The sequence below is a fragment of the Chiloscyllium punctatum genome, chromosome 26, assembly GCF_047496795.1.
Source record: "Chiloscyllium punctatum isolate Juve2018m chromosome 26, sChiPun1.3, whole genome shotgun sequence".
Classification (NCBI taxonomy): domain Eukaryota; kingdom Metazoa; phylum Chordata; class Chondrichthyes; order Orectolobiformes; family Hemiscylliidae; genus Chiloscyllium; species Chiloscyllium punctatum.
The window spans coordinates 42745348-42760072 of record NC_092764.1 but is presented as its reverse complement, the minus strand read 5'-3'; the positions used below and the strand labels follow the sequence as shown (position 1 = coordinate 42760072).

Below are 14725 nucleotides of genomic sequence, written 5' to 3'. Positions count from 1 at the left end.
GCCAAAGAGAGTTGTTAGGAGGCATAAGGTCTTTGTCATCAACAAGTGGTTGCAACTCCACACACCAAACAGCTACTTATTTTGAATGTTTTGAGGAAAAGATATTAGCAGATCCAGTGACAAACTCCTCAAGAGCAGTCCACCAGGGGCAGATGTCAGGCTTGTACATAGCCATCTGACTGCCTCCCCAGACTCTGATTCCTCTTTATCCAAGATGGCCAATGTCCAATGACCAACATATTTTGTATTTGGAGCTCATTGATCAAAATGAAATAGACAATGAACTGAAATGTATTTGGGCCCGGTGGGGATATCACTGGGCCCTGTGCATGACATGACTTGTGTACCATGTAAAGACAATGTCATTTTTTTTTTAGATCCAGTTTATGGATTGCAGATTGAAATGGGAAAAATGTAGTTCAAACAAGGATTGTGGAAGGGATTACTACACACTTTAATAGCAAGCTTTAAGTACTTATTGGAAGTACTGTTTACATTTGTTTGTCAACCATTAGAAGATTAATTGCAGATAAATTAGTACCAGGAGATGGTGTGCAAATGACATTCGGCTGGTAACAAGTAGCTGATTAGTTGCAAGTCTACACACCAGTTGTTGATGACAGAGTTTGGGAAAGCATTCAGAAGGCAATGAACAAGCCTGATATCTGCTCCTCGTGCACTGCCCTAGAGCAGTCTGTCACTAGATCTGCTGATATTTATTCCTCAAAACATTCAAAATGAGATATAGAAAAACTTTGGACATTTGTCATTTACATAAATTATTTGGATACGAGCAGAAGAGGTACAGTTAGTAAGTTTGCAGATGACACCAAAATTGGAGGTGTGGTGGACAGCGAAGAGGGTTACTACAGATTACAACAGGATCTGGACCAGATGGGCCAATGGGCTGAGAAGTGGCAGATGGAGTTTAATTCAGATAAATACAAGGTGCTGCATTTTGGGAAAGCAAATCTCAGCAGGACTTACACACTTAATGGTAAGGTCCCAGTGAGTGTTGCTGAACATAAAGACCTTGGAGTGCAGGTTCATACTCCTTGAACCTGGAGTCGCAGGTAGATAGGATAGTGAAGAAGGCGTTTGGTATGCTCTCTTTTATTGGTCAGAGTATTGAGTCCTGGAGTTGGGAGGTCATGTTGCGGCTGTACAGGATATTGGTTAGGCTACTGTTGGAATATTGCGTGCAATTCTGGTTTCCTTCCTATTGGAAGGATGTTGTGAAACTTGAAAGGGTTCAGAAAAGGTTTACAAGGATGTTGCCAGAGTTGGAGGATTTGAGCTATAGGGAGAGGCTGAACAGCCTGGGGCTGTTTTCCCTGGAGCATCGGAGGCTTAAGGATGACCTTAGAGAGGTTTACAAAATTGTGAGGGGCATGGATTGGGTAAATAGACAAAGTATTTTCCCTGGGGTCTGGGAGTCCAGAGCTAAAAGGCATAGGTTTAGGGTGAGAGGGGAATGATATAAAAGAAACCTAAGGGGCAACTTCTTCAGACAGAGGGTGGTACGTGTATGGAATGAGCTGCCAGTGGAAGTGGTGGAGGCTGATACAATTGCAACATTTAAGAGGCATTTAGATGGGTACATGAATAGGAGGGGTCTGGAGGGATATGGGCTGGGTGTTGGCAGGTGGGACTAGATTGGGTTGGGATATCTGGTCGGCATGGACGGGTTGGACCGAAGGGTCTGTTTCTATGCTATACACCTCTATGACCCTATTTCAAATGATTTTGAAACTGAAATGCAAATCAAGAAAGGATGATCAAGTATGCAGTGGTGATTATGAAAATTAATAGCTTTTAATTGTTGTTTGCAAGGGAAAAAACACAGTACATCTGAATAGAATCATAGAGTCCATCAGCACGGACACAGCCCTTCAGCCAAAACCAGTCCATGCCAATCAAACCGTCAATCCATTCTGACCCCATTGCGCTACACTTGGCCCATATCCTTCTAAACCTTCCCTATCCATGTATTTGTCCAAATGCCTTTTAAATGTTGTTTATGTACCTACCTCAACCACCTCTGTTGGCAGTTCATTCCATATGCGCACCACCCTCTGTATAAAACAAATTGCTACTCAGGTTACCTTTTATTCTTTCTCCTCTAACATTAAACTGATGCCGTCTAGTCTGTGATTCCCCAACTCTTGGGTAAAAAAACTGAGTGCATTCACTCGATCCATGCCTTTCATGATCTTCTACAATATTCCCCCACAGTCTCCTACGCTCTGAAGAAAAAAAGTCCCAGCTTGTCCAACCTCTCCCGATAACTCACATCCTTGAGTTCTGACAACATCCTTGTAAATTTCTTCTGCACTTTTCAGTTTAATAACATCCTCTGAATGTAGGTTTGCTCGCTGAGCTGGAAGGTTCATTTTCAGATGTTTCGTCACCATATTCGGTAACATCTTCAGTGAGCCTCCGGATAAAGCACTGGTGGTAGAGCTCGCTTTCTATTTAAGTGTTTGGATTTCCTTGGGTTAGGGATGTCATTTCCTGTAGTTACATCATTTCCTGTGGTGATGTCATTTCATGTTCTTTTTCTCGGGCATGGTAAATGGTATCCAAATCAATGTGTTTGTAGATAGAGTTCTGGTTGGAATGCCATGCTTCTAGGAATTCTTGTGCATGTCTCTGTTTGGCTTGTCCTAGGATGGATGTGCTGTTCCAGTTGAAGGGGTATCCTTCCTCATCCGTATGTAAGGATACAAATAAGAGTGGGTCTTATCTTTTTGTGGCTAGTTCATGTTCATGTATCCTGGTGGCTAGTTTTCTTCCTGTTTGTCCAAGGTAGTGTTTGTTATCTTGCAAGGCATTTTGTAAATGACATTAGTTTTGCTTGTTGTCTGTATAGGGTCTTTGAAATTCATTAGCTGCTGTTTTAGTGTGGTGGGGGATTTATGGGTTCCCATGATGCCAAGAGGTCTGAGAAATCTGTAGTCATTTCTGTGATATCTTTGAGGTAGGGGAGAGTGGCTAGGGTTTCTGGATGTGTTTTGTGTGCTTGTTTGGATTTGTGGCTGAGAAATTGGCGGACGGTGGACAGTGAGTATCTGTTCTTTTTGAATACACTGTATAGGTCATTTTCCCCTGCTCTTCATAGTTCCTTTGTGCTTCAGTGTGTGGAAAGACCATCAATAATATCCTTACTGGCATAAAATTCACTAAAGAGGAGGAAAACAACAACTAACAGCCATTCCTCGATGTTGCAGTAGAGCAAAGAGCCAATGGGGAACTCCAAACCAGTGTCTACAGGAAAACAACACATACAGACCAAATATTGAACAACAAAAGCAATCATCCCAACGTCCACAAACAAAGCTGCATTAGACCATTATTTCACACCACACAACTTCGACTGGGACAGCACATCCATCCTAGGACAAGCCAGACAGAGACATGCACAAGAACTCTGAGAAGCATGGCATTCCAACTGGAACACTATCAACAAACACGTTGACTTGGATCCCATTTTCCACCCCCTGAGAAATGGAACAGGAAATAACATCACCATAGGACATGACATCACCACAGGAAATTACACCACCAAACCAAGGAAACCCAAACACACATAGAAAGCGGGATACACCGTCAGGGTTTCATCTCGAGGCTCACTGAAAATATTACCTAGTATGATGATAAAATATCTGAAAACAAACCTTTCAGCTCAGCGAGCAAACCTATATCCAGAACCTCAACCTGAGCTGCAAATCTTCTCAAAACTCATTAACATCCTTCCTATAGCAAGGTGACCAAAACTGAACGCAATACTCCAAGTGCAGCCTCACCAACATCCTGTACAACTACAACATAACTTCTCAGCTTCTATACTCAATGCCCTTACTGATGAAGGCCAGTGTGCCAAAACCCTTCTTCACTGTCCTAACTACCTGTGATTCAATTTTTAAGAAATAATGCACCTGAAGTCCAAGATCCATATTCTTTAAGGCCTTACCATTTGCCATGATACTCCTACCTTGATTTGACTTTTCAAAATGCAAAACCTTACACTTATCTACATTGAACTCCATTTACCACTTCTCAGATATGTTTCCCAATCTTTCTTCTCCAGGGACCTTAGCCTGCTTGTAAGAACCATAGTATGATGGACTGAGAACTTATAAAGTTGGTTAAGACTCATTGGTCAAGAGCAACTGTGAGGGAAGATGTACTGGCCCAGAATAGTCAAAGTCCTGCTGCAATTTCTAATAACCTTCCTCACTGTCCACAATACCACCTATTTTAGTGTCATCTGCAAACTTCCTTATCATGCTTTGTACATTCTCACCCAAATCACTGATATAGATAACAAATAGCAATGGACCCAGAGCCGACCCGAGGCACACCACTAGTCACCGGTCTTCAGTCCAAACAAGCATTCTTCCACTAATCCCCTCTGCTTCCTACCATCAAGCCAATTGTGTATCCAATTTGCCAGCTTCTCCCGGATTCCATGCAATCCAACCTTCCAGAGCAGCCTGCCATGTGGAAGCTTTTCAAATGCCTTACTGAAATCCATACAGACGATGTCTACCGCCCAGCCCTCATCAACTTTCCTGGTTATAGAGTCATAGAGATGTACAGCATGGAAACAGACCCTTCGGTCCAACCCGAATGCTGACCAGACATCTCAACCCAATCTAGTCCCACCTGCCAGCACCCGGCCCATATCCCTCCAAACCCTTCCTCTTCATATACCCATCCAAATGCCTCTTAAATGTTGCAACTGTACCAGCCTCCACCACTTCCACTGGCAGCTCATTCCATACAAGTTCCACCCTCTGCGTGAAAAAGTTGACCCTGAGGTCTCTTTTATATCTTTCCCCTCTCACCCTAAACCTATGCCCTCTACTTCTGGACTCCGACTCCAGGGAAAAGATTTTGTCTATTTATCCTATCTATGCCCCTCATGATTTTGTAAACCTCTATAAGGTCACCCCTCAGCCTCCGACGCTCCAGGGAAAACAGCCCCAGCCTGTTCAGCCTCTCCCTGAAGCTCAAATCCTCCAACCCTGGCAACATCCTTGTAAATCTTTTCTGAACCCTTTCAAGTTTCACATCATCTTTCCGATAGGAAGGAGACCAGAATTGCACGCAATATTCCAACTCCTGTACTCAATACTCTGACCAATAAAGGAAAGCATACCAAACACCTTCTTCACTATCCTATCGACCTGCAACTCAATTTTCAAGGAGCTATGAACCTGCAATCCAAGGTCTCTTTGTTCAGCAACACTCTCTAGGACCTTACCATTCAGTGTATAAGTCCTGCTAAGATTTGCTATCCCAAAATGCAGCACCTCGCATTTATCTGAATTAAACTCCATCTGCCACTTCACAGCCCATTGGCCCATCTGGTCCAGATCCTGTTGTAATCTGAGGTAACCCTCTTCGCTGTCGACTTCACCTCCAATTTTGGCGTCATCTGCAAACTTGCTAACTGTACTTCTTATGCACGCATCCAAATCATTTATGTAAATGTCAAAATATAGAGGGCCCAGCACTGATCCTTGTGGCACTCCACTGGTCACAGGCCTCCAGTCTGAAAAACAACCCTCCACCACCACCCTCTGTCTTCTACCTTTGAGCCAGTTCTGTATCCAAATGGCTAAGTCTCCCTGTATTCCATGGGATCTAACCTTGCTAATCAGTCTCCCATGGGGAACCTTGTCAAATGCCTTACTGAAGTCCATATAGATCACATCTACTGCTCTGCTCCCATCAATCTTCTTTGTTACTTCTTCAAAAAACTCAATCAAGTTCGTGAGACATGATCTCCCACGCAACAAAGCCATGCTGACTACTCCTAATCAAATGCTGTATTTCCAAATGCATGTAAATCTTATCTCTCAATCTTCTGAAGTAACTTACCTACTACAGATGTTAGACTTATTGGTCTACAGTTCCAATGTTTTTCTTTGCAGCCCTTTTTGAATAAGGGCACAAAATTCGCTTCCCCCCAGTCTTCAGGGATCTCACCCATGGTTAATTATGATGTTGGTTAGCTTAGTTGGCTGGACAGCTGGTTTGTAATGCAATGATGCCAACAGTGGAGTTCAATTCTGAGACTACCATGAAGAACTCTACTTCTCAACCTCTCCCTTCACCTGAGGCATTGTGACCCTTGGGTTGAACCACCATCAGTCATCTTTCTCTTACAAGAGAACACCCCAATGAACTGGTAGGACAAGTTCAATTTTACTTTGCAATAAGACGTGTAACTGATTCAGGCTGCAGTCCGGGAAATGATAGTGAAATGATTTAATGCTGAGGTTCTCGACCACCTTTCTGGAGGAGATATTTGAATAATTCTCAATATTACTTTTACTATACAGCAGAAAATATACATCAATTCTTTATTTTATGTTCTCACAAGAATGCTATCAGACTCAGTCTGCTTTGGGAAAGCATTTGGCCTTCTTTTGAAAAACTACAGTGTAGTATGAATTAGGAAAATCACTCAGTGGCAGACTGCAGAAATGAAATTTTAAAACTTCAATATACTATTTCAACTCAGCATAAATATAATGGTTGTGATAATGGCTTGGAATATTTATTTTTAACATAATACTTCAAGCTGGTTTTCCATGCTTAAAATTTGTTTATCTTGAATGAATTTCTAGCATAATTGCTGTTTTAAAATTGTATCGGGCACACGACAAAACAATACACCACCATATCACCAATACACAAGACACATTCAAATTGCATTCGGAGATGAAGAGAAAGTTCCAAGGAAATACTTGCCTTTCACACTTGCACTCAGCTTGAATTCAATCACCCTAGTATTTACATGTTTATTGCACACCATAACATTTCCAAGATGTAGCATATATAATTTGGGTTTAAAACAAATGGAACTAAGCTATTTGAAAAATATATTGTTGGTAGGAAAAGCAAAGAAATCAATATGAAAAAGTGCCATCAATTCAATAATAGATTTCTAAAAGATTTTGACATACTGGTTAAATCAAGATTTCCCGAGTAGTGAAAAATGGTAACTATAACATCAAGCTATTTTCTGAAAATGTTCCAGTAAATGGAACTGTCACATCTCCACACAACATCTGCAAATGTAAATTGAACTGTCACATCTTCATGGAACAACTGGAAATTAACAAATATGTGAAGCATTCGCTCAAAAAAAACACGCTGGGCACTCCTCCATACAAGAACAAGAAAATATGTAACATATTTTCATAATCAAGTTTTAATAGATTAAAAGTGAATGCAAATAAATAAGCCACCAGCTTGTTACAGCTCACATCCCAAGTACAGACATGCCCTTGTATGTGCATATTGCATGGAGCAACGCAGAAACATGGTGAAGCCTTCTTTTGACCCCATAGCTAACCAGGAATCACTCCCATTCTTGCTGCCTATCACTGGTACATGTCAGATGGAACCTATTTGAATACTTTATGAATGTACCTTCTGTTTTGGGATAAGACTCAAACCTGTGCTCCAAGCTGAGAGGCACAGACAGACCAATTGTGCCACAAGACATTCCAACTAACAGTTATAGAACAGATTATGCAGTGAAATCTCTAAATTCAATGAGTAAAAGGGAAATATAAAAAAAAGGAAAATGCCCAAACTCAAGTCTAAATTGATTTTTCACACTGTTTTCCAATCAGTTACTTTTTTTTATTTTAGAACTGCACTTTTCCTCCTTACCATTCCATTGCATTGTTCATTTTGGTCCTACTGTTCAGTCATTTACTCACAGCATACAATATTCATAGAAAACCAAGCAATTCTAATTCATGATTCTTGACAGAAAATTAATGAGAAAAGAACCCCAAATCACTTTCCGACAAACGTAATCTCTTTCCTTATGGAGAATCAATACTGCAACAAATGGAACTTGATCATGATGAAGAACTTTCTGCTTGGAGAATGAAGACAGAACATGTGTGGCAATAGACGAACATATCCCTCAACTAGTTGGAATAAGTAGCAGGGAATCAAGATTGCCTCAAGATTTGAAATTATTAATTGATAAAGATTGTTGAATGTGATAACCCCTTTAAGGCCCATGGGTAATCACAAATTAATCTTCCTATGGAGCTCAGAGTATGAGTTCTCTGGGCAGCCAATGACCCTGCCAGCTGGGACTCACTACCTGAGCCCTCCTGTAGCACACTGGTAGAGTCCCTACCCTTGGACAGGGGGGCACGGGTTCAAACTACACCTGTTCCGGAGATGTGTAATAACATCGCTGAACAGGTTGATTAGGAAAATAGGTTAAATGATAAAAAAAAGCAGACTTACACTGCAGGGAGTACGGTGCTTTATTTTCCCCTCCAACTCTGTTTTGATTTAGCCCCTGCCTTCTCTCCCTACCTGCCCCTTATTTTTGATAGTTTGCACTTCCTATAATGGGCTTTGTTTGCAAATAGTTATTTGGTTACACAGATGATTACTGGTGGTGGTTAGTAGTTAAAAAAGGGAAAAAGAAAGTCATGATTATTTGACGGTGGGAAAGTTACTTGGTTGTACGTGATAGCACTTCTGGATATGGAAGAGAAAGAAAAAAATATATAAAGCAGGCACATTGCCCTTTCCTACTCTCCCTAGCCCCCCTCCCCCCACCCCCCCTTCACCTTTGATGGTTAGCATTGCCATAAATGCTTTGCTTGTAAATACCTAATTGATCATATAGGTGATCATATGACTGACTGAACAAGATCTCGACCTCAAGAAAGCCATAGCACTGGCTCTTTCCCATGAAAATGCATTAAAAGGGGCTCATGAGCTTCAGGAGTCGAAAGACAATATTGTCCTCTAACTTGGGTTATGCTCATACCACCGAGCCAAGTTCTCAGCTGACAATACTTGTAAGCTCCCATTGATTGCCAAGGAAGAGTGACTGGAGCCAAAGGTCCAAGTTCCAGAACTGGATGGTAAGTTTCTCCACAAAACAGTAAGGAGTGAAAATGTCCATGCCACACTTGTAATCATAGCCCTCCAGGCTACCGAAAGAAGCAAAATGCATAAAACCAGGCAAAGGGCAAAGTCAATTTAAGACAGGGCTTTGCAAATAAATCAGGCCGAGGAACTGATACAATTTAGTTGTATCACTTCTCCCAAAGTGGCCACAAGTTAAGAGAACCATTCAGTATATGGTCACCCACTAGATAGACAGGTAAACAGGAGTATCTAAAATCTGGAATTATACTGTTGTCAGGAGTATCGAAGTTTCAGGCGGGAGCCCTTCGTCAGGAATGAGATTGAAACATCGGGAGAGGAGAAAAATAAATGGGAGGGGGTGGGGCTGGGAGAAGGTAGCTGGGAGTGCAATAGGTGGATGGAGAAAGGGGTAAAGGTGATAGGTCGGAGAAGAGTGGAGCGGATAGGTGGGAAGAAAGATTAGGTAAAAACAATGACTGCAGATGCTGGAAACCAGATTCTGGATTAGTGGTGCTGGAAGAGCACAGCAGTTCAGGCAGCATCCAAGGAGCAGTAAAATCCACGTTTCAGCCAAAAGCCCTTCATCAGAAGAGAGATTGACAGGTGGGACAGGTCATGAGGATGGTACTGAGCTGGAAGGTTGGAACTGGGGTAAAGTGGGGGGATAGGAAATGAGAAAACTGGTAAAGTCCACATTGATGCCCTGGGGTTAAAGGGTTCCGAAGCGGAAGATGCGACGTTCTTCCTCCAGGTGTTGGGTGGTGGGGAAGAGGCCCAGGAATTGCATGTCCTCGGCAGGTGAAACTTTGATGGATGTGGAAGGTTCCTTTGGGATGTGAATTTAAGGTTGGGGTGGAATGTGTTGCCGAAATTGGTGAACTGCTTAACCTCCTCGTGGGAGCACGAGATGGCACCGATGCAATCATCAATGTAGTGGACATTCTCTGGCATTTCCACCACCTACAAACGGACCCCACCATCAAGGATATTTTCTCCTCCCCACCTCTATCTGCTGTCCGCAAAGACCGTTCCCTTTGTGACCAGCTGGTCAGGTCCATGCCCCCCAACAACACACACTCCCCTCCTGGCACCTTCCCCTGCCAGCACAGAAATTGCAAAACCTGCCCCCCCCCAAAAAAACTCCCACCTCACCTCTATCCAAAGCCCCAAAGGAGCCTTCCACGTCCAACAAAGTTTCACCTTCACTTCCACAAATGTCATTTATTGCATCTGTTGCTCCCGATGCAGTCTCCTTTACATTGAGGAGACTGGACGCCTTCTCGCAGAGTGCTTCAGGGATCATCTCCAGGACACCCGCACCAATCAACCACACTGCCCCGTGGCCGAACATTTCAATTCCCTCTTGCATTCTGCCGAGGACACACAGGTCCTGGGCCTCCTCCACCGCCGCTCCCTCACCATCCGACGCCTAGAGAAAGAACGTCTCATCTTCTGCTTCGGAACCCTTCAACTCCAGGACATCAATGTGGACTTTACCAGTTTCCTCATTTCCCCTCCCTGACCTTACCCCAGTTCTAAACTTCCAACTCAGCACCATCCTCAAGACCTGTCCCACCTGTCAATCTTCCTTCCCACCTATCCGCCCCTGAGGCTTCCAGCCTCATTCCTGATGAAGGGCTCCTGCCCGAAAGTCGATTTTCCCGCTCCTCGGATGCTGCCTGACCTGCTGTGCATTTTCAGCACCACTCTACTCTCCAGCATCTGCAGTCCTCACTTTCACCTTGCTGTCAGGAGTAACCATTTTATGCATGCTTTTATTAACCATAAAATGGCTTCTCAATGCAAAGTAACATAACAAAATGGCTTCAGGCTGCAAATTAACACTGTGTTTAAAACGGCTTCTCAGCTTGCTAAAAGCTGATTTCCTGCCTTGCTGGACTAACTGAATTAAAGACAAAGCAGAACAATGGACCCTTCACAGCATGGAATTAACTAAGATAGGTAGGACATTACTACCTATCCCAGTTAACCTTGAAATGCAGGTGGGAAGAGATAATGTGTAGTAAACAACTTTGTTTTCCAGAAAATATCATTGGGTTAACCTGCTGTCCATTCTGTCATTTTATTACATTTTACTGGATTCATTCTGCAATTAAGACTGTACTATATCGGAAGAAACATAAAAAATGCCTTTGTTCCAAGTGAAATTGCACAGTTTCTGCAAGGAACAAAGAAGCTTTTAACCTCTGTGTAGTTGGACAAACCTGTGTCCGGCATTGTAATAAACTGAAATCTTGCTGAAGCAGCCTCTATTCCTGTTGATTGTTTGACTGATCGCGGAACCAAGAGACCCCTTCCCGGGGGTCGAGATCTTCAGACACAGGTACCACTGTATCTATTGTTGGGGAGCAAAACCTTTCGGAAAGCCCAATTGTGCATATTGTCTTTAAGCGTGAAAGCACCAAGGCTAAATTTGCTACATACAATGGGGAGCCCTCACGTAACACCAGTTACACACAGGCAACACAGTCTGACTCCTCTTAATCGTGGTTCAAGGTTGGGAAGGGATTAGCTACAGAAAATCTGCCTGGATTGGCAACAGATCTTTAAAATGGGTCCTGACAATCTATATGAAGTCATTTTGAAGTACCCCAAATTATTTCCAAGAGGACCTCACAAAGATAAAAGGCACCACTGCAAAAATTATGTAGACCCAAAAACCTGACCTACATACTTCAAGGCATGGCCACTCCCTTATGACTATGTATAAAGGTACAGGCTAAATTGGAAATTCTAGGAGAATTGGGCGTCACACACCCAGTACAATTTGTTGAATGGGTCGCACCAATAATTCTAGTCGTAAAACCTGCCGACCCTTGCTCTGTCTCTGTGGGCATTATGAATTGACAACCAACGGATTTTCTCCCTGAGACAGAAACCCTATGCCACACATAGAAGACTTGTATGAAAAGTTGACCGGATGTGACATATTTTTTAAATCGAACATGAGCCATACCTATCTCCAACTGGAGCTTAAGGAATCATCTGGGCATCCTATAAATGCTCACAAAGGACTATATGAGTACACTCGCTTGCCAACTGGGGTACCTTCAGCTGCTGCCATCTTTCAAAGGGTAATAGAGAACATCCTCCAAGGGATGCCTAAAGTGGCAGTCTATATGGATGACTTTAAATCTCAGCAGCTACTTCAAAAGGAACACACAGAATTGACAATGGTGGATTTTACCCTGTCGAAGAGAAGGTGAAAGCCATTAAAAAGGGCTTGGATTCGAAGGAGCAGAATGGAGTTAAAGCATTTCCTACATCTCAAAGATTACTAGGGGGAAGATAAGGTCCACATAAAGAACTTTGGTAACATCTCTCCAGGTATTTCAAGAGTTACTGTTTTTTAAAAAAGGGAACCGGTATCATACATGGTCAAAACTGGGGAGAAGATAGCAAAAAGAACATGTCAATGAGCGGGAACCCTCTATAGTGGCAATCGTTTCAACAGACACGTCACTAAGGATGAGCCGTCATAGTGACTTTTTGATAGTCTTCACAGCTCGACTAGATATGGAAAGCAAAAGGAATGGAACCCTGGGCAAAACGACGTAGAAGGCCTTATCATCACATGAACGAGTGGGAACCCTCTGACTAAGAAGGGGAGGGATCTGATCAGCCCTTCAAATCCCATGAGAAATCACTAATCTCCCTTGGGAGCTTGTTGAGTGAGTTCCCATGGTCATATGCAATGGCCTGCCCAGTTGGAACTTTTAATCACTAAGCCCTTTATAAAGCCTACCCAGCCCTTTCATTTTGATTTAGTTCCCTCTCCCTACCTCTTCCTCACCTTTGTGTTACCCTTAAAGGGCTTTGCACGCGACTTATTCAATTGGAAACGCAGGTGATTTAGTGGTGGTGGGCAATAGCTTCAATGGGCTGAATGGCCAAATTTAGCTCATATATCTTACAGGTTATGGTAACAGATGAAAAAAAAACCACTGCAATTTAGTGATGAAAGAAAAATTCAGTTGCGTATGATAACACTTCTGGATATAAAAAGAAAGCAGACCTAGGGAGGGTCTACAAAGTTTCTGTCCCAGGCTAAAACTAGCCTTTTATTGCCACGAGTACTGACTTTATTTTGGTGTGCGATATTAAAGGATGTTCCTTTCAAATTGGATTTTCTGAATTATTTCATTCAATATACACAAAAGTCATTTTTATGCAGTCGGGTAAAATATTACACAAGTTTTAATTAATCACATCATTCAATATAGAATATAGTGCTATAGAAGTGTTGCACTGGCAGAGGTATCTGCCTTAGTTTGTTGTCTTTGGCAAACAACAATCAATTTGCATTCTACAAAAGGACAGTGACAATACTTGAAATGTATTGGTTATAGAGTAGGGTGTGAATTTCTGAAGCTGCAATAAGGTAACACATAAATGCAAACACTTTGCACTCAACTATCAATAACTTCTGGTAATTGGTGCACTTGTAATGCAAACACTACGGAACAGACAATACCTGCAACCGCAATGTAAGAGAGCGCAATGTAACAAACTATTAGCAATACCATGAATATATATTACAGAATTAGACCCTTCTCCCTGTGCAGCAGGCAATTTTCTAATATCCAAAAAATAGATTTCAATACAACTACGCAGAAAAGCATTACAATTTATAGCTAAAATGTTACAAATGTAAAATCTGTGTTCAAAATCAACTTACCATTTCTGTAATATTTGTCAAGTTTATCCAAACGATTATCATCTGAGAAAATTAGTGATACAGTTTTGGCAGGTTCATAAACAGAGTCTAAGAAGAGATAAAAACCATACTTTAATCCAAAATAGACCAAATAGTGTTACAAAGTTATCAGTTAAAACTATAATATACTCAGGTGTCACAATGCAGAGTTAATTGAATGCAAATCAAAGCAAAATTACATATAAATTTGCATCAGAGTGAAAGATCCCTGACTAACCGAGCTGTGGTTTAAACCTTGAAGAGCACACTATTTCTGCTAAAATTATTAACTAGTTTTCTAAATATTGTTTTATTATTCCAGTGCAAATGTTGTCCAAACACCTTTGATTTATCTTGCATATACTCAATTCTGGAGGCCTGAAGAAAATGATAATTTACTTTAAGATGACACTTTTAATTCTACCCTTAGTCCTTCAAATTATGACATTTCTTGTCATTAATCTGAGACAGTCGAGATTACAAGTGACCTCAAATGCAAGAAGATTCCCTCACCACCACATTAGGAGAGCTTACAAAAATTAAGTTTGGTTTGCAAAGTCTTATCCCAGAACATAATTACAAATGGTTCTCCATTAAGACCCCTTGTAACACACTACTATGTTTGTATAAAACATTATGTCAGAGTTAGTAAACAGTTAAAATGACTAATGATTTAAAAAATAGTAGCCTTCTAAATTAGTACCAGTACTTAAAATGTTGATAATACAAACTAAAACAATCATAACATACATTACCAATTCATCACACAAAACTTTCAGTATTCTTTATTACCAATATTACCCTTCTAATATCAAAGCACAATGCTAATAGAATTCATTCTTTGTTGAAGGTTCAATTAGTAGAAATTATTTTTTAAATTACACATCTCCTGACCTCAGTCTGCTTCTGATATTTCTTTTTTGTCACACTGACAGCGTCATCTCTTGAGAGCATCTTTTCAGACCTTCTACCAATCTCAAAATTTAAACTCAGTTAAAGTTATCTTCCTCTCTGATGATTCTAAAGATTAACTATTGAATTATTAGTCAATGCAATCAACTTACTCTCCTTTTTTCT

General features: G+C 41.4%; 1 protein-coding gene across 3 annotated transcripts in view; it reads right to left on the bottom strand.

Moving 5' to 3' along the window:
• Positions 1-14725, bottom strand: part of phkb (phosphorylase kinase, beta) — a 288598-nt gene that overhangs the window by 258781 nt on the left and 15092 nt on the right. For all 3 annotated transcript variants that reach the window (XM_072596241.1, XM_072596240.1, XM_072596242.1), the window contains one exon: positions 13631-13717. In XM_072596241.1, coding sequence (XP_072452342.1) covers positions 13631-13717 — 87 coding nt within the window. The remainder of the gene's footprint in view (positions 1-13630; positions 13718-14725) is intronic.